The sequence below is a fragment of the Passer domesticus genome, chromosome 12, assembly GCF_036417665.1.
Source record: "Passer domesticus isolate bPasDom1 chromosome 12, bPasDom1.hap1, whole genome shotgun sequence".
NCBI classification, from domain to species: Eukaryota; Metazoa; Chordata; class Aves; order Passeriformes; family Passeridae; genus Passer; species Passer domesticus.
In genome coordinates this window covers 15,794,355-15,812,817 of record NC_087485.1, presented here as the reverse complement: position 1 = coordinate 15,812,817, position 18,463 = coordinate 15,794,355, and the positions used below count along the sequence as shown (strand labels likewise).

General features: G+C 51.4%; 1 protein-coding gene across 3 annotated transcripts in view; it reads left to right on the top strand.

The window, feature by feature from the left end:
• Nucleotides 1-17,802, top strand: part of LOC135279370 (hydrocephalus-inducing protein homolog) — a 69,648-nt gene extending 51,846 nt beyond the window's left edge. For 2 of the 3 annotated variants that reach the window (XM_064386714.1, XM_064386713.1), the window contains 24 exons: nucleotides 255-413; nucleotides 826-1,013; nucleotides 1,185-1,367; nucleotides 1,604-1,723; nucleotides 2,947-3,100; nucleotides 3,206-3,378; nucleotides 3,535-3,733; nucleotides 4,417-4,516; nucleotides 5,113-5,212; nucleotides 6,340-6,508; nucleotides 6,779-7,017; nucleotides 7,339-7,411; nucleotides 8,018-8,222; nucleotides 8,595-8,827; nucleotides 9,408-9,559; nucleotides 10,493-10,685; nucleotides 11,237-11,345; nucleotides 11,935-12,186; nucleotides 12,529-12,671; nucleotides 13,007-13,228; nucleotides 14,420-14,580; nucleotides 15,067-15,164; nucleotides 15,691-16,684; nucleotides 17,455-17,802. In XM_064386714.1, the coding sequence (XP_064242784.1) occupies nucleotides 255-413; nucleotides 826-1,013; nucleotides 1,185-1,367; nucleotides 1,604-1,723; nucleotides 2,947-3,100; nucleotides 3,206-3,378; nucleotides 3,535-3,733; nucleotides 4,417-4,516; nucleotides 5,113-5,212; nucleotides 6,340-6,508; nucleotides 6,779-7,017; nucleotides 7,339-7,411; nucleotides 8,018-8,222; nucleotides 8,595-8,827; nucleotides 9,408-9,559; nucleotides 10,493-10,685; nucleotides 11,237-11,345; nucleotides 11,935-12,186; nucleotides 12,529-12,671; nucleotides 13,007-13,228; nucleotides 14,420-14,580; nucleotides 15,067-15,164; nucleotides 15,691-16,684; nucleotides 17,455-17,617 (4,782 nt within the window). In that variant the 3' untranslated portion in view covers nucleotides 17,618-17,802. Of the gene's footprint in view, nucleotides 1-254; nucleotides 414-825; nucleotides 1,014-1,184; nucleotides 1,368-1,603; nucleotides 1,724-2,946; nucleotides 3,101-3,205; nucleotides 3,379-3,534; nucleotides 3,734-4,416; nucleotides 4,517-5,112; nucleotides 5,213-6,339; nucleotides 6,509-6,778; nucleotides 7,018-7,338; nucleotides 7,412-8,017; nucleotides 8,223-8,594; nucleotides 8,828-9,407; nucleotides 9,560-10,492; nucleotides 10,686-11,236; nucleotides 11,346-11,934; nucleotides 12,187-12,528; nucleotides 12,672-13,006; nucleotides 13,229-14,419; nucleotides 14,581-15,066; nucleotides 15,165-15,690; nucleotides 16,685-17,454 lie in introns of those variants that run through there. The other variant, XR_010346633.1, reaches the window with a different exon arrangement.
• The last annotated feature ends 661 nt before the right edge of the window (nucleotides 17,803-18,463 follow it).

Below are 18,463 nucleotides of genomic sequence, written 5' to 3'. Positions count from 1 at the left end.
ATCATAAACCATCCCAGGACAGGGCAGCCCACAGTCCTTGTTTTCTACAGCTGAGTCACTTAGGAGAAGTTTCTCTCCCGGTCCTGCTTGTAGCTCTTGTGTCTGCTCTGAAGCCTGCTCACCCCACTGGGCATAACAAAGCACCCGTGCTTCATGTAAATTAAAAACCCCATTGCCAAAAGCTCAGTGCTTTTAAAGGAGTTGTAAGGATGAAGGTGACAGAAGTATAAACAGGATTTTGCCTTCTGTTTTAGATGCTGAAACATGTGGGACTGCATCCCGACGGCCCTCCCCTTCCCCCCGGTGGTGTGCTCTCCATAGTGGAGTACCCAGAGGAGAGGTTGGGCTCTGCAGAGCGTGTGGAGCCCTTCACCATTGTGGCACCTGAAGGTGCTGCTGTGGAAGACAATCTGGTGGGTGCTGCAGTGGTGCTGGCGCTGAAGGCTAGACGGGGACATGGGGGACAGCTTGGAAGGAAAGGGAGCATTGTGGAGAAGTAGTGAAGATGTGATGGGGCCCTGTGTCTGCAAGTCTCCTTTCTGTCAGGGATGGGAGAAAAGAGACAGCTCTGCTGGAGACAGAGCAGTTCTGTAAGACAAGAGGGAAAAAAAACACTTAAAACCATGAACTTCCTTTGAGGAGAGGGTCCTGAGTGAGAAGGGGGGTCCTAGGCAAAACAAACACCAATAAGGAAGACCAAGTCCATGGGCAGGTGGATTTATTTATTTCTTCTCTCTTCCATTGGTGAACAAACCCCCATTTTGCTTTCCAGGATGGGAATGTCTCAGGGCTCACCTCTCCCCTCCCTTTTCTCTCTCCCCTTAGGCCAAGGCCCCACAAGCAAAGAGCAGTTCTGCCAAGGGCCGACCAAAGACAGGTAAAGCAGCCAGCAGAGACAGCTCTGCAAAGGAGAAGCACATCTCCACACAGAGAACAGAAAGTCCCCGGGATTCCTCTGCAACAAGATCCAAAAGTACATGGGAAAGTGCCTCAACCCCTACAGAATTCCTCAGGTGAGCTGCACGGGAGGAGGTGATGCCTCTGCTTCTTGGTCCTCTTGCCAAACAAGGTCCATGGTCTCCAGCTCCACAGCCACCCTGTGCCAGTGCTGGGGGATGGCGAGCGCACCCTCCTTGTTCCATTTGCTCCTCAGCAATGTCTGAAGCCTCCTCTTCAATTGCCAGGCTGAAACGGTACCGGTGGATAGTGCCTGCCCACGGTGAGGTGGAACTGAAGGTGCACTTCTCCGCCAAAAAGCCAGGGAAGTTTGAGCAGACACTGAGGTTTGAGCTCATGCAGTCAAAGTGCCAGTACGAGCTGCCCTGCAGTGGCACCGGCCTGTACCCCAGCATCTGCCAGAACCCACGGTAAGGCTGGTCCCTGGCAGCCTCCCACACCACAGCTGCCCCTGAACTCACAGCCAGGGCTGCCCCTTGGGGCTTCTGGCCTGGGCAGACTGTGCTGCCTGAGGTCGCCCAGCACCTCTTCCTGTGCTGGGAGCTGGGAAGGCAGATGGTACCTCAGCCACCAGGAAGGGTTTTGGCTTTCTGACTGCATTTCCTACTTGGAGTATCTCATGTCCTTCCCCACTTTCTCTGCCCAGGGTGGTGTTTCCACAGTGGAGGAAAACCATGAAGGAAGATGAAGTCATCTTCAAGGAATATGTTGAGAGCACAAAGCAATTCCACTTTGGACCACTGCTGTGTGGGAAATCAAGAGAGTGGTATGTGCTCCCTGCTGGGCCTTGTACTTTTCTGGACATGCCTGGAGAGACAGGCTGTCCTGGTGGCACAATCCAGGGCAGTCCCCGGCAGAGTCCTGGGAGACACATGGGTTTGAAGGACCACAGATATGTGAACTTGAGCAGATGAGAGGCAAATGAGCCTTGGAGGAGCTGCTCTGCCTACCCAGAGCCGCATGCTGCTGCCAGTCCAAATGTGACTTGGGGGGCAACTTTTCTGTCCCCCCATGTCAGCTTCAACCCATAGGAAATTAACTTCATGGTGCTTTTTGAACTGCTTTGAGCTCTGCAGGTAGCCTGATTGAGCAATTGTTTTGTAGATGGTTTTGTAAACCTTTCATTAGTCTGTAATTATTAATAAGATTTTATGGTTAACCTACCAATGGGCGTTGGGGGGAACATACAGCAGGAATTACATTTTCCTGTAATGACATTGCATCCACACTGCTGGATGAAGTCTGCCTAAACACACTGTCATTGTCCTTGAAGCTATTGTGTACTTCTACTTTTACTGTCACTTTAAAAAAAAATAATATTTAACATTAAGTTCTTATCTCCATGGGAGCTCTGGAGGGCTAGGTCTATTTTGACACCCCAAGGAAATGAAATTGAAATATTTTAAAAAATAGACAATCTTTAGCCAGGTTGATGGATGGTCTGGGATTTATGTTTGCCTGTTTAACCCTTTCACTCTAAAGTCATTTCCACACCTTAAAGAAAGGTCATTTGTTATCTTTTTACATTCCTCTTTGAAATTGATGCTTTATATTTCTTTCTCAGACTTTGAGCTAACCCATGAAATCCAAAGAAGTTTCATGACTTTTATGAAAGAGATTAGCTAAACTCTTTTTCCGAAAGCCTTTCTTTATACCCTGCAAGGAAGACACCCCAAGAAGGGGAAAGAACCCATGTGCCTGGTGTACTGTTATTTTTCTAGGCACCTTTGAATTTATGTTGTAATAAAAACTCTTGAAGTGGCCTGAGCATCATCAGGCTTCTGGGCTGGAGGCACCAAGTCCAGGGGAAGGCATCAGAGTAAGGCAAGGATGAGCACACGCCCATGCCCCTGTCTGGGATCCATTTCCCTCACTTGTTTGTTAGAGCAGAGTCTCCCAGCACCGCTTCCTTGGGTGCACACAGTGCTCTCCTCGGTGTGTAGCAAAGGCAACAGTCTCCTCTGCAGCCTTTTCCCCTTTTGTGGACAGGTACAAGGCCCAGAACTGTCCCAACAACTCAGAGAATATCACCATCCTCAACAACTCCCCCATGGACGTAAAGGTCAAGTTCTCCTTTAAGAATGATGGGAAGACATTCCTTCTGGACCCTCCCAGCATGACACTGAAACCAAAGGAGAAGCAGGTAGGAGAAGGGCAGGTAGAGCAGGCACTGCAGAAGTGCCCAGGGGCTGCTCCTCCTGCTCACACACAGAGCTCTTTTGATTTCTTCCTGTGGGGCCGTGTCCAGAAGCTGACCATTTGGGCATACCCCACTTCCCCTGGCTTCCTGGAAGACAAGCTCATCTGCAGGATTGGGAAGAACCCAGACCCAGTGGTCTTCAGCCTGTGCTGCCATGGGGTGCACGTGAAGCTGGAGGTCAGCCCCCGGCAGCTGTATTTTGACAAGCTGCTTCTGCACAGGTCAGTCATCCCAAAAGCACTCCAAGACTTGTGACAAAGAGAAAATGTTTGGCTCTGGTTTCCAGGGCATGGATGGAGCTGCTCCAAGTTGCATTCAGTGGCGAGGCTGGTGTGACCGCCCAGCAGCTGATGCCGAGTGCCTTTCTGTCTCTGCAGGACTGACAGCAGGACCTTGGTCCTGAGAAACAACACCCTGCTGCCCATGGCCTGGCAGCTCAATGGGCTGGATGACCTTGTTGAGGACTTCTCCTTGTCACAAAATAATGGCACCATTGATCCCCACTCAGAGTTTGAAGTGACACTGCAATTCAAGGCTGAGCAGATTGGCAGCATTGAGAAGACCCTCCGACTAGAGGTGAGAGGGCCTGTGCCCTGCCTGGCAGAGCAGGGCACAGTGAGCAGCCGTGTGCTCCTAGGGACAGAGTCGGGAAGAGCTGCACCCGACAGACACAAGGGTGCTGTGACCCCAACTTCTGCCTCTACACAGAGTTTGCCAGAACGTGCAGTGCATCCACATCCCCCCAGATAACCAGACACTGCATCCTGAGCCTGTACCACAACCACCTTGTCCCTGTGAATTGCTGAAGGTTGTTCAGACTGCAGTGTGATCTCTACATTCCTCCTGGCCTTTGTCTGAAGCTCTTGCATAGTGCAACAAACTCTCCCCCTGGGATTTTGTTCCCCCTGGTTTAGGGGCTGCGTTTCAGACAGGGCACTGGGTGACTGGAGAGGGTTGTCAATGCCACCTGCTCTGAGGCACCTCGCACTTCCTGTGGTTGTTCTTACACCCCTGTGCCTCTCAAGGGTGCTTTGGCAGCAACATTCCCTGCTGTAGGAGTGCAGAATTGGGCTGATAGGGTTGTTTACTGCAGCAGAATCCCACTGGGGCAGCCCATGAGAGGAACAGGTTAGCAAACCTTGGGAGTCCACGCTTGTGAAGCCAGGGAGGCCACGGGGGAAGCAGCCAGCAGGGACAAGGACTTTCAGGCTGTCTACCAAAAGAATAATCTGAACAGTGTTTGCTTCTTGCTGCCTCAGGTTTCAGATACAGAAAACATCCTGGGGATTGTCCAGGCTGAAAACATCAAAGTCTCTGCAGAGGTCTATGATGTCTCTCTGAGCATCGACATGCCTGAAGGTCAGTGGATGCTCCCAAACAAAGCAGTCCAGGTGCACTGCATTGCCTTGGGAGGTGGGCAGCCGATGGGATGGCATGGCATGGCATGGCATGGAATACAAGGATGGCATGGGATGGGATGCAATGGGATGTGATGCAATGTGATGAGATGGAATACAAGGATGGCATGGATACATAAAGTACGTACCCTGCAACCTGCATGAAATATAGCATTGTCAGGGAACTGACTTAGCCTTAAGTCTCTCCCCTCTGAACTTTGAAGCCTGCAGCTTCACCAGCAGATTGGATTTGGGGGCTTTGAAACAACAGTGATGTGAACAGGCAGTTGGCAGCCCCCACAGGCTCAGCACAGCATATGAAGTAATTGGATTTGTGCTTGGAAATGAGGAAATGGAAACTGAGCTCCTTAGCTACTAAGCCTGCAGATATTTTGAGTGAGAAGAGAAAGGGCAGACAAGTAGCTGGAAAACACTTTCAAGAAAGGAAACTTGCTGGAAAGGGTTTTGCACCAAGACCTCCATGTAGCTTGTGGCCTGTTGTGTTCTGCAGCAGCTCACAAATACCATGTTTGAACTCACTCTGTGGGTTTTCTGCAGGTCCAGATGGAATCTTGGAATTTGGAACCATTAATGTCCTGGATAATGTGAAGAAAGTCCTGAGTCTAAAGAACAAAGGGAGATACAACATTGAGTACAGGTGAGTCCTGCTGCCTGGTAGTGAGCTGTTGTGGTGCAGGGTTCATTTGGTTTGTTCTGTTTCCCCCTAAAGTTATAATGGTTCGGTCCTGGGTTTCCCCCCCCCTCCCCTGGCAACCCCTCCTTTTGAGAGTGTCAGTTTTTTGTCTCCACCCCTGTTTCCCTGGTTACCCTCTGTCAATCCCTCCCTGAGTTCCTGCCCATCACACACTGTCCCCTTCCCTCTTTCCAGAAAGTTCTCCCCTCCTCGGTGGGTGATTGGATCGGGAACAAGGGTCCCTCCCTGTCACATTCCCTATTGGCTAGCCGGCATGTTTCTCACGAGTTTGTTCCCTCCCAAGTTCTCCCTCATTGGTTGAAGTGTTGTATGTTCCGTCCCCTTTATAATCGGCTGTACCCCCACCTCGTGGTCCCGACCCGATGGCTTCCCCTGGAGACATTAAAACTCTGGACTTTGCCCCCGAGTCGAGTCCCTCTTTTCTACTTCGCCTTCCTGCTGATCGCTGCTGCCTCCTGCTGAGGCGCTCCCCGGACGCCCGCGGCGCATCCGGGCAGTGCCGCCCCGGCTGCCAGCTGCTGTGCCACAGCTCGGCCGGTGCAGCCTCCTCCCCAGCCCGGGGGAGCAGAGAAAAACTCGGACAGCAACTCGGCAGTGAGCATTTCCTCAGGTTCCCAGGCCTTTGTCTGGTATTCTTTTGTATTCTTTGTCAATGGCTAGAACCTGTTTCCATGCTGGCTACCTCATGGGAAATACAAAACCCGAGTTCTCTAATCTTAGTTATTCAACCAGAGAATCCAGCCACAAACCAGCAGTTCTTCACAGCTCAGCAAGAACCCAAAGCAGAGCCCCAGAAATTTCAGCCACTGAAATGCTGAGATTCATTGCCTTTCTTTGATGTTCACTTTCTTTATTTTTCTGAGACTCTGTAAAGAAGTGAATGAAAAATTTCAATGTCAAGGTTTCTTGCAGTAACCTTGTGATTGTCTGCACTCTCTGTCAAGATCCAGGACTCCCTGAGCAGAGCTGGATTCTCCCTTTTTTTTGTGGTCTTGTGCAAAGTCCTGGCTGTGCTGGTGGCACCTGTACTTTTAACTGCAGAGATCTCCATTCCTTCCCTTTCCCCCCAGTTTCACCGTGAAGGGTGCAGGTCCCAGGACACGAGATGTGGCATCCCACTTCACTGTTGCACCTCAGTCAGGCATCCTGATTGCCTCCCAGCCTGGTGTGAATGTTGAGATCCTCTTCCACCCCACAAGTGAGATGCTCCTCAAGAACAGGCCCATCCTGTACTGCCAGGTGAGCTGCCTGGGCCAGGCTGAGTTATCACACGGTGTTTTGGGAGTGTAAACAGGATAGGTGTCTCATGGAACAAGGGCTTTACTGGAGAATCCTCTCTCCGACATACACAAACAAAGTCTTTCAAAACCATTTGGGAGGCTTCCTAAGTGGAGCTGAGAATCTGACTCTGGAGGAGCTGCTTAAACAGGGAGGGGTAAACTGGAGGAGGCTGGGGACTGGGGTAGAGGCTGGCCTCTTTATTGTTTACCACCTTTTCTGTGGACACAGGTGATAGATGCCAGCTCAGGTGAAGGAGGCCAGGCTGTCGCCATCATCCCAGTGAATGTGTCAGCAAAAGCTGTGTACAGCAAGTACAGCATTGAGCCTGCCTCACCCATCAACTTTGGAGCCATGATCAAGGGCACCAAGAAGACCCAGACTGTTGTGCTGGAGAACAAAGGCATGCTCAACTTCAAATTCTACATCCGCCAAGCACCCGAGGAGACATCTACATCGGAAAGCAAAAGGTATGAGAAGCCCTGACCACCCTTCCTGTCTGAGGAGGCACCACCCCACGGCTGGTATGTGGCAGGCAGCCAGGAGACCTGGACTATCATCCATTTGCATCCCTGGCTTGGGGAGAGGGGGCTGAAAAAGGCCTCGGTATCTGCATGTGTAGTATGAAGCTGGTGACAGAGCTGCTCAGTCCAGCAATGGGAGCTGCTGGCTGCTCTCTGGGAGCCATCAGGAGCAGAAAGGCTTTCCTCTCAGAGGAGGAAGGCCAGCTTTGGCCTCGGAGAAAGGCAGGGGAGCTCAGCATGACAGATACCTCTGCTTTCTCCTCTCAGTTCAAAGCAAGGGGAATCTGCTCCACTGGCTACAAAGCAATCAACAGCAAGGAAACCAAGCTCCTTGACACAGGTGGGTGACTCCTGCTCCCCAGCAGTGCTGCTGCAGGGGATGTGAGAAGATGCTGCTGTGCCCAGGCTGGGGGCTCATTGCCGCAAGGTGGGATGTGGTCTGCAAGACCAGTATCTGCTCAGTCCCACTGACAGTCCTGTACTCTGGCTCTGACCTGGAGCTGTGGGGTCAACAGAGGGGAGCAGGTCCTGTGTTTGGTAGCTGCTAGCCAGCATAGGTCTGTGAACACCTCAGAAGCAAAAACATCCCCCACTGAACTCCCAGTCCACAGAGCTCAGACAACACTGCTTTTTCTTCTTTGCAGTCCCCTATCTCTCTCCTGTGATTTCTCACAGCTGTTTCTGCTCTCCTCTGTTACCTACGGAGATTGAAGGATCACAGCTACCACCTTCATTCTTTACACTCAAACTCCTTTCTCTCTGCCCCTTGGGACAGATTTGCAGCTCCTCTTGTCTTGCTGCTCTCAGTCTGGGGCTGCTTTTGGGCCATGAAGTCATCCTTCCTTGCTCTGGGACTGGGTGCTTGGGCCAGGCAGGACATACTCTTTGCTGGGGTGCTCAAGGCACAGCTGTTAGCCATCAGCCTCTCCTGGACCTTTTTCTGCAGAGTCACCTCAGTCTTGGCATGTTCACGGTGTCGCCCTGCTCCGGCTCCATCAGTCCGTGGGGCCAGCAGAAGATCACAGTGGAATGCCTCGCAGGGCAGGAGGGGACATGTGAGGAGCAGCTCTACATTGACATCCCGGGCAGAGACCCCAAGGACAATCCCCTCGGCATTCCCTTCACCCTGACTGCCGAGTCCTGCCTCCCAGGTACATACTGCCCACAGTGCCCTTGGTCACACCTGCTGCTGATCAGCACCTAAACTTGCTGCTTGGATAGAGAGGCATGCTAGCCCTGGTGTCCCACCTTAAAATCCTCAGAGGTTCCAGCCCTCTTCAAGTCCACCAGTGGACTCATCCCTCCCAGGCTGAGAGGGATGCATGGAAGGATAAAAGGAAAGCAATGCTCTCTAAGACTGAGGCTGACTGGGCTCCATCCTCCCAGCCAGCTCCCCCACCCAAGGCTGGGTTTAGCAGTCACCTGGGCAGAAAGGGCTTATCAAGCCTTCTGAGAGGCCAGCAGGGTCCAGATAAACTCATCAGGGAGGCTTCTCCATGCTCACCCCTCTGGTGTGTCCACAGGATTTGCTGAGGATGTGATGTTAATCTTCGAGGAGTACCCGATCTGCAGCAGCACCGACCTCAGCCGCAAGCTGCAGTCGGTGAAAGGCCTGGGCCTGTTCATCAGAGATGAGAACAAATTCATCTTCAACAAGGTTCTGGTTGGGCAAGAGGCTGAAGCTCATTTCAGTATCTACAGTGCAAGCAGTCTGCCATGTGACGTGGTCCTCTCCATCAAACCCCTGCCTGGAAAGGTAAGAACAGGAGGCCAAGGTGGTGGCTGCCCTCTGAGGGCCATGTGAGAGCCTGTTTTGTTCTCCAGATGCATTGCTGCCTGTGGCCCAGACTAGTCTAGGTCAGTGCAGGTCAAACTGCTGGGAAAAGCAGCAGAGCCAGGGAACAGTTGTGTGGAATTCTGCATGTCTTGGGCCAGGTTTTGGCTCACACCTGTGTGTCTTTGGTGGGAGAAGTGAGTCCTTCTGAACCTCTCTTGGAAGCACATGCAGAGAGGGGCTGTTATAAACTGCCAGGACTCAAAGCAGAGCATTTCCTCAGGCCCCCTGGCTTTTCCTCCTCTTTGAAGGCCAGTTCTAGGTTATTTTCAGGGTCTTCCATGCAGTGCCCACCTCCCATATAGGCTGGGGCAGCTTCCAGCACTCAAAACACCCAATGCTTTAGCACAAGGTGAGCATTCTCTGGGAGGACGGGAGCCTGCCCAGGGAAGCAGGAAGGAAGACACACTGTCTGGGGCTGTTCTCAGTAATGCATTTATGATAAAGCTGTGTCATCTTGAAAAGTGTTTTCTCCTAACACTGCTCTCTGGGTTCTCCCAAGGAACAAATCCCTATCAAAAACATTTTCAAGTTGGATCCAGTCAAGATGTCCGTTCCTGGCTCATCCTGTGCTGTTGCTACAGTGACCTTCACCCCACCAGATGAGCAGAATTACAACTGCACCTTCAAGGCTTCCCTTGTCATCCCAAAAGGGTAACTGACTCTGTGAAATATTGGGGAGGCCTCACTGATAGCTGCCTCTCCCCTGGGAAGGCACAGCCCTCTTGTTAGCTCTAATGCTTTCAGTAGCCTTAGGCAGAGTACTTGGCATGAGATGATCTGAGAGGCAGTAACTCTTAGAGCAGAAAAATGAGGCTGATGGTTTAGCCTGCATGAGGAACTACGAAGACAGGCAAATATTAGCTAGCCAACTGGAAGTTACTGAGATGTGCTACAGCTGAGCTGAGGGTTTCCAAGGACAAAGGCTTGGATGAAGCAGTTTCTGTACCAGCAAGTCAGCAGTCACAATTTCCTCTTTGTTTCTGTAAAATTAGGTGATCCTCTGGAACTCCCTGACATTTGTTAAGCTGTTTTATGTGAGTGATTGGAGCTGATGTGAAAGAGGAGCCTGGTTCCTCTGCCCTGGGACCTGTGTGCTGGGGCTCTGACCTACCCTTCCTCAACTCTTTAGTGGCTGAATTGGAATGAGAGAAGTCTAATGGCTAATAAGCAATTGCTTTTTTTACTGTTCTTGGAAATGATCTTTACTGATGGTGACGATGATGTGTTTTTGCCTTCTTGCTTTTGTACTGCTTTCATGCTATGTGTTTGCTTGTTGCATGAGTCTCATCTCACTGCAGCCAGGGGATTTGCCATACCTCATCTGGTGCCTCATTATTTACCTGCTATACTGTGTGATTCAAGTAAAATTATTTTTAACTGTTATTGTGGAAGTCTCTGGCTCTTTGGAGCAGGTTCCTCTTGTGAATGGCTCTGAGTGGACTGGGAAGAGGCTGGTGGGGGGCTGTGTTGTGGGGTGCAGGAGCACCAGGCAGGGAAAACACTGTGGGTGGCCCTCAGTGCTTTGCTTACCCAGTGAGAAATGGGTTAGTGCCAGCTGAAATTGTTTCTGTGCCTCTCCTGCAGCTCTGTGAAAATGAAGCCCCAAACGCTGACCTTCACCATCAGCGGGCAGGCGCACGAGCCGCAGCTGACGGTCGTGCGCCCAAGCGCCCGCAGCAAGCGGGGAACGGCCGTGCTGCGCTTCCAGAGGCTCCGGGTGGGGCGCTCCGAGGTGCTGCCCCTGGTCATCCGTAACGACGGCATCACTCCTCTCAAGGTGAGGAGGACCTGCTCGAGGAGTGGTCTGCTTTGGGAACAAGTGCTTGTGGCACAGGGCAAGGGTCCCAAAAAACATGGCAGACCTGGAAAGAGGTGTCAGAAATTCTTTTTAAGCAAGTGACTGACATCTGTTCTCCAAGAAGGGAGTTCCTGGAAATTTTCCGTCCAGTCTGTCTTCTTTAAGTTGAACACAAGAAAGGTGACTATGTATATATATATCTCAGGTCACCTTTTGTTCTCATAGACATGTGTGATTTCCCAGTTCCATTAGATTGTATTTGATCCCAGTTTACTACATTTTAAGTAGACTTAGATGTGGTTTAATTACATTCTGCTCATCACTTTCTATCCTGTTTGGTTCTGTGTCAGTTCTATCCAGATGCCTCTGAACACCCTTTTTTCTCAGCTGATTTGACTTTTGTGCTAAGTGCTGTTAGTAGTGGAAGAGGCGCTGGGTGGCCATGTGGGACCAGCAGCACTGTGGTGTCAGTCCCTGTGCCATCCTGTACTCACACCAGCATCATTGTGTTCTGGGTTTCCTTTTCTCAGTTTATGTTACGCCTGGAGCACGAGTACGGAGCGTTCTTCTTGAAAGGCAGGGACTCCACACTCAAGGTATTCCACACTGAAGATGTGGGAGAGGACTCCACTGGAAACGGTAAATTCATTAACCATGAAGTATGATCATGCACAGAGGGAAAATGTGTGCTCTGCTCTTGGCTTCTCTGAGCCACAGCCAGATGTTAGGTACAGTTTTGTTCCTTGGGCTCTCTGTGCCCCAAGCTTTTCCTGGGCCTTTTTGCAGGGTTTCCTCCTAGCAAGTTGTAGGAAGTTCTTCTGTTCTTCTAGACATGGTGGGTTGACTTGTGGGGGACTGTCACTACCTCAGTGGACCCTCTGAGGTATTTGCTGCATGTAGGAAGGTACCAACCTGAACAGACACAGCCCTTGAGCCCGCAGCCAGCCAGCAGAAGCCAAAAGCACTCTGGCTTAGCTTTGTATATGGCTGGAGCTGGCTGGAAGCAGATGGAATGAGGGCTGGACATCAGCCTGAGGTTAAGCTGCTTAAGTGGTGCTGTGTCTGGAGGTGGCAGTCTTGTGAACATAGCAAGAGGGTCTGGAACCACTGGGGGTAGAACCTGTGCTTAGAAGGCAGCTGGTTTCAACCTCTTATTCCTCATATATCCTCTGGAAATATTTCCTCTCTACAGCTGTATCACTTAACTCTGATTTCCATTGTTGTGCAGAGAGCAAGCCCACGAAGCCTTTCTTCCTTCTGCGTTGTGGGCAATCGACAGAGTTTGATGTCATTTTCAAACCCACCCTGGCTCAACGTCTGGAAGGGAAGATTCGTCTGTTGGTGGGGAACATCTACTCTAACAAAGTCCTAGTAGAGCTGGTGGGTGAAGGCCACAAGGACAAATTCACCCTCGTTGGACTAGAGGAAGACACCCGGGAGAGGAATGCTAAGAGCAGTCTGAACAAAGACATCATTGATGGTAAGAGAGGAGAGGCTGCCAAGGTGGACAAGGAAGAGGAAAATGTCCAATCACGTGTGTCCTCTCTCCGGCCAGGCCTGGGCTGTCACCCACGGGCCTTGGTGGCCTGTGGGGGTGGCAGCCATGCAAGCAGAGCAGTGTGTGCTGTGCTGCACATCGCTGGCTTAGGGATGTGTCAGGGTGTTTCCCTGGAAGTGGTGGGATGGGGAACTGCCAGGGGAGCTCCCTCCAGAGGGAGGAAGGCTTGGAGCAAGGAAGCATTGAACGTGCAGGTGTCTGTGCACATGAGGGGGCGGGTGGAGCTCCCTGCATGCTGAGATCCCTTGCTCTCCTCCTTAACAGCTGTCAGAGTGAACCACATGCAGTTTGGGGACTGTCCTGTCGGGAAGCCCTGCCGCAGGACCTTCACCATGAGCAACCACACCCGTCACCAGTTCATGCGCTTTGAGTGGGAGGCAGACGGCCCATTCCAGTTGTCCCCCAAGGTGAGCGTGGACTGCTCTGCCTTTCCCCATTCTCAAGCCCTGCTCTGGTGTGCCCAGGAGCTGGCAGGAGTCCTCACATACCACTGAGAGCCCATTCAGTGCCATGTAGGAGATGCAGTCCCTGGCTTGGCTGGGCCAAGGCTGCCAACCTTGAAGAAAAGGCTTCATGTTGTGGGAGGTGGCGCCTTCTGTTCATACTTTTGTCTATCAAACTTCACACAAATCCACTCTGGGGTGCAGATTCCTGGCACAGCTGCTCACATCAGTCCCTTTTGCTGTCAGTCCTACCCTTGGCACTGCTTCCAGTTTGGTCTTGACTCCCTGATTCTCCCTAGGTGGGACACCTCCGTCCTCGCCGTGCCAAGGAGATCACGGTGACCTTGAAATCAGATGTCCCAGCCACCTTCAGGAGGCACCTTGTGAAATGTAAGGTGACCAAGATCAACTTTGAGCTGCCACCAAGGAAGGTTCCTGACTGGGATGACCAAAAGATCACTATCTCATGGTGGAGTACCCCCAGCAAAGACTCGGCAGACAAATCCCCTAAAATAGAGAGGGTAAGAAGCAAAATGGTCAAAAAAAGCCAACCCAGCTTTTACAAAAAGAACCACCATAACACCATCACTGCTGGCTGAGCAGCTCCTGCTTCCTCTGACGTTGGACAGCCGTGAGGTTCACCAGCAGTGCATTCCAGGTGGATGCAGAGTGACCAGACACACTCACACAAGAGGGGAAGCCTTTTGACAAGTGACCAGACACACTCACACAAGAGGGGAAGCCTTTTGACAAGAGACCTTTGGCCACACACAAACCATCAGTCTGTGCCACAAGCACAAGTGTTACAGCCTGTGTTGAATGGGAGACAATGTTTTATGATTTTATCCCATTTTATGGTGTTAGAAATCTCTTCATCTCATTTGATGCCTTTTCACCAACAAGGAGTTAAGTCTGCTGCACTCTGTGTCTTTTCTTGAAGCGGAGAGAAATCCACTTCTCCTGCATGTGCTGGTGAACTCCAAGTTTTATCTGCATGGATCCCAGAGAATTTGGTTGTGGTCTCTGGTGTGGGATATGGCACTGTATGTCAGTATGGAGGAGTCCAGAGAAGGATCATCTCCAGAGACTCTTGTCTTTATTGTCATTATTGCCACGCACACTCATCTTGGGTGAAGTTTTTTTCTGAGTTTCTGGACCATTTAAAGGCTTTTAAATCATTCTCTTTTCTATCAGAACATCTGCAGTTGAAGACTTTCCTAGTAAGATGTTTCACATCCCAAAATGCCCATCCCCAGCTCCCAGCAGTGTGGCTGTTGGTCCACACAAGACATCTGGAGAGCACTTTCTCCTAAGACAAGAAGAAAAAGGTGCTTTCTAGAACTCTTCACTCTTGGGGTTCTTCATCCACAGAGCTCCAGCAGGGGAACTTAAACCAAATTTTGAGACCTGCTGGATTTATAGGGGACCAGGAAAAGAGTCAGTCCCTCTACAAGACTGAAGTACAGGGACTGGAACACAGCTATAGTCTCCCTGGGGATATTTATTAACAGCTGTGGTAGTGGCTGCTTTGATCGGTGGGTAGAAGAATCTGCTGTAGCAGAACAGTCCCAATTGTGTCATCTTCCCAGGGAAGTAAAAGAGGATGGTCCTTTCTAGCCCCTCTATGAGGCTGATCTTGGAGGCCAGAAGATCCCCTTCTCAGCCTGACCTTCTGGGCTCTGCTCAGTGATTCCTCCCTCCTCTGTTTGCAGGTGGTCAAGGTAGCCCCGGAACCGGTCCACACTGTGGTGGAGGAGAGCAGCCAGGAGGTCGAGGTGTACCTCAGTGCTGTTGTTGGCTACACAGAGTTGAAGCTGAGCACGGTGGTGGTTCAGTTCAAGGATACATTGCCCTTCCACACAAGGACAGCCACGTGAGTGCTGGAGGCCTGCCTTTGCCCAGGGCTGGCCCAGTGCCTGCTTCCCAGAACTCTGCCCCAGCCCAAACCAGCACAGCCCCATTTACATGCACACAAAGCCAAGCAGGTGGGGTGGCCAGGAGAGGTTCAATGCTGCCAGACCTTTCTGCTGAGAGCAGCCATGGGTTTGCTTTCACGGCATGTCACCTTTCCTCATCTGCTCACGAATAAGTTTGCAGTGAAACCAAGACCTAAAGTCCAGAGTAAGCCCCTTAGCTTCAGTGTCCTGGGCACCGTGTTGGCCCTTTCCTCTTAAACATTCAGACTTGGAAATACTGTTTTGGGCCACCCAGCACAGCAGTCTGAGCATGGCAGGGTTGCCTGGGGAAGAAGCTGCTCCTCAGAAGAAAGTGGTACCAGGAGTCCATCAGACAATGTTACTGTACTATTTGCTTTATATTTATTGGACATTTGTTTTAATTCCTCCTTCTTGCTTTTCAGTTTCAGCATGCACAACACAGGGAAGGCAGCCCTGGAATACTACTGGGAGGAACCTGCAGATAAACCAGTGAAGAAGCCATACTCAATCACTCTGATGCGTAAGGGCATTTCACCCCAAAACATGAATTGCTTTTTCATCCTTGTCCACACGTCCACTTTCATCAACATCTTCCCAGCTTCAGCTGGAGAGTTTTCTCCTTGTCCCTCTCTGCCTTTCAGCCTTTTCTGTTCTTGCTCTGCCACTTCTGCTCTGCAGAGGACTGAGCCAGGCTCTGGGGACGGCCACGTGCTGGGTCAGGACTGGGAAGGGGGACATCAGGTCATCTCTTTGAGAAGTCTGAGACTGGGAAAAATAGTCGTGTAATAAGTGAGCTGCCTTGCAGCCACTGTCTGTGTGCAGTTCCCACTCCAGGGCAAATGCAAAGTCACTGTCTAAAAGCAGCTCTCCTGCTTTGGCACAGGAATGCGTGCTGCAGACACCTGCTCCCAGACACTCTTATTTCCTGCTGGAATAAAGCACTTGTCCAGAGATGATCCAAGTGCATCCCAGCTCCCCCCTTCCACCTACAGGTAGAGCAGGAGGCAGAGTTGCTGGGAACAAAGGTGTCCTCTTGCTCCCTGCAGGTCGGTTCCTCTCCTATCAAACTGTGAAGAATCGCAGAAAGCTGCTGCGTCGTTACTGGCGGTACCTGGCCCGTCTTGCCAGGATGCGTCCTAAAGTGCGGCCGCGGGAGCGGCGGCCTGACAAGAATGAGCTGTTTATGCGGTGGTGGTGCCGGCTGATAGGGGTGGATCCCAAGGAGCTGATGGGTTCTAAAGTGCAGGAGGGTTCTGAGGATCAGGACGGTTCCAAGAAGCGGAAGAAGGGTTCCAAGAAGAAGCAGCAGCAGGATTCCGAGCAGCAACAGCAGCAGCAGGATTCCAAGCAGCAGCAGCAGCAGCAGCAGCAGCAGGGTTCCAAGCAGCAGCAGTCTTCTGAGGAGGAGCAACTGGATTCCAAGCAGAAGGGTTCCAAGAAGCGGAGCCACTCCAAGGAACAGCACGTCTCTGAGCAGCAGCAGCAGCCCTCTGAGCAGCAGAAGCAGCAGTCTTCTGAGGAGGAGCAGCTGGATTCAAAGCAGAAGAAGGGTTCCAAGAAGCAGAGCCGCTCCAAGGAACAGCACCTCTCTCACCAACAGCTGCAGCAGCCCTCTGAGCAGCAGAAGCAGCAGTCTTCTGAGGAGGAGCAGCTGGATTCCAAGCAGAAGAAGGGTTCCAAGAAGCAGAGCCGCTCCAAGGAACGGCACCTCTCTGAGCAGCAGCAATCCCAGCAGCAGCCCGAGCAGCAGCCTGAGCAGCAGCCCTCTGAGCAGCCTGAGCAGCCCGAGCAGCAGCCTGAGCAGCAGCAGCAGCCCAAGAAGCCAGTCCCTTCCAAGAAGCGACGCCGCTCAAAGGAAAAGCACCTCTCTCTGAAGCACGTCACTTCCTCCATGGAAATCTTCCCAGATTTCACTGATGACCTGGCACTGTTCTCCATCGACCCCTACCGTGGCACCCTTGCTCCTGGCCAGAAGCAGACCTTCCACGTGCGGTTCGCCCCGAAGTGCGCAGGGAAGTTTGAGACCACCATGCTGTGCAGGTGGGAAGCGTCTCCGCCAGCTCATGCTACCGATGGGTATCACTGAATCACAGGGTGGGGCAGGGTGGAAGGGACCACAGTAGGTCATCTGGTCCCACTTCCCTTCAGGTGGGGTTGTCCCAGAGCACAGGGTTGTGTCCAGAGAGCTCTGGAATAATTCCAGTGAGGCACACTCCACACCCTCTCTGGGCAAGCTGTCACCTATACAGGAAAGATGTTCTTCCTCAGTTCAGGTGGAATTCCCTGTTCAGGTTCTGCCCATTGCCTCTTGTCCTGTTGCTGGGCATCACCAAGCACAGCCTGGTTCAGCCCCTAACACCCTCCCTTCAGTCGCTCTGACTGGGATGGGGAGGTGGGCCTGGAGTCAGGCAGCCCCAGAGAGGCAGCAGAAACACCCACAGGAGCACAGAAAGATCATCATCTGGCCTTGGTAGGGAGACACTGAGGAAAGACACTGTGTGAAACATCAAGCTCCTGGAGGGTTGCAAATCTGGAACGAGAGATCTGGGAACCAGCCTGTCCCTAGCTTTGCTTGCTTTTGGGACAAGCAAGGCCTGCTTCTCTACATGCTGTAGTAGGTTCCCAGGCATTTAACTGGTCACATTCCTGCCCTTGCACCTCTGCAGCCTCCATGCAGCAAGTGCAGTTGTTTAATCTGCTGCTCGCTGCTTGCACAGAGACAGGATGCAACACTGTGTGCTCTGCAAGGAGACAGAAAAGCAGCTGGCTGGAAATGTTCCTCTGGCTAATAGCAGTCCCCTTCTTCCTAGGATTCCTAACCTGAGGCCAACTCAGAAGAAAGTGCGGGTGATTTTGAAAGGCAGAGCCCGGGAGAAGAAGAGTTTTGGTAAACCGAAACGCTCTGCATTACAGCAGAGAGAGGATGGCCCGAGACCCAAGAAGCAGGTGCACTGGAAACCAGCACCTGAGTGACAGCACTGGTGCCAGCTGGAGCATCTGGCAGCAGACAGCAACATTGTGCCTTCTGCTGCTGATGGTCTCCCACCCTTCACCAGAGACCTCTGCAGCTACCCTTCCAAGCTCCAGTGAACACCTCTGTTACCTAAGTTAACTAACTAACTGTTAGTTAATTGTTAATTAAACAATGGCAATAATAATTGTCAGCTTGTCTTGGTTGGAAAGACAGGTGTCTGTGGGGCCTCTCTGGAATGGAGAATGTGACCCTCTTCCCTCCAAATTATTATAACTGAAATTAACAGGCTCTCAGGCAAAGATATGGGAAAGGAGTAGCAGTCCTTTACTAGTATGTATAACAAGGCAAACAAAAACAACAGTGGCAGCAACAGCAAACAGAACCAGATACCCAACCACAGCCTTCCCTCAGCTGCAGGCACTTCCCCTTTGCTGTAGTTCTGGTCGCAGCTGGGCAGGGAAGGGAGGGAGATAATGAATAAAGTAATTGCTAGAGAAATTTTAATTAAGCTACACCAAGGAATACACTGGAGAGCTCAAGCACTGTGTGATCAGTTCTGAAGAACTTATTGCTGTGAGGGAGTCTATACAGGAACCAAATAGAGACTGGACAATGCTCAATTTGTTAAAAGATAAATAAGAAAGTGATGAGAAAACACCCTAGTGCAGAAAGAGCCTAGCCCTTAGACCCTTTCAAAATGCAAATAGATTACACTGAGTTCCCCAGAATACAGAGATGGAAATACCTTCTTGTAATAGTTGATCACCTCACCCACTGGGTAGAATCCTTTCCTACCTCAACTGCAACTGCCTCCAAAGTGGCTAAGATACTATTAGAACAAACCA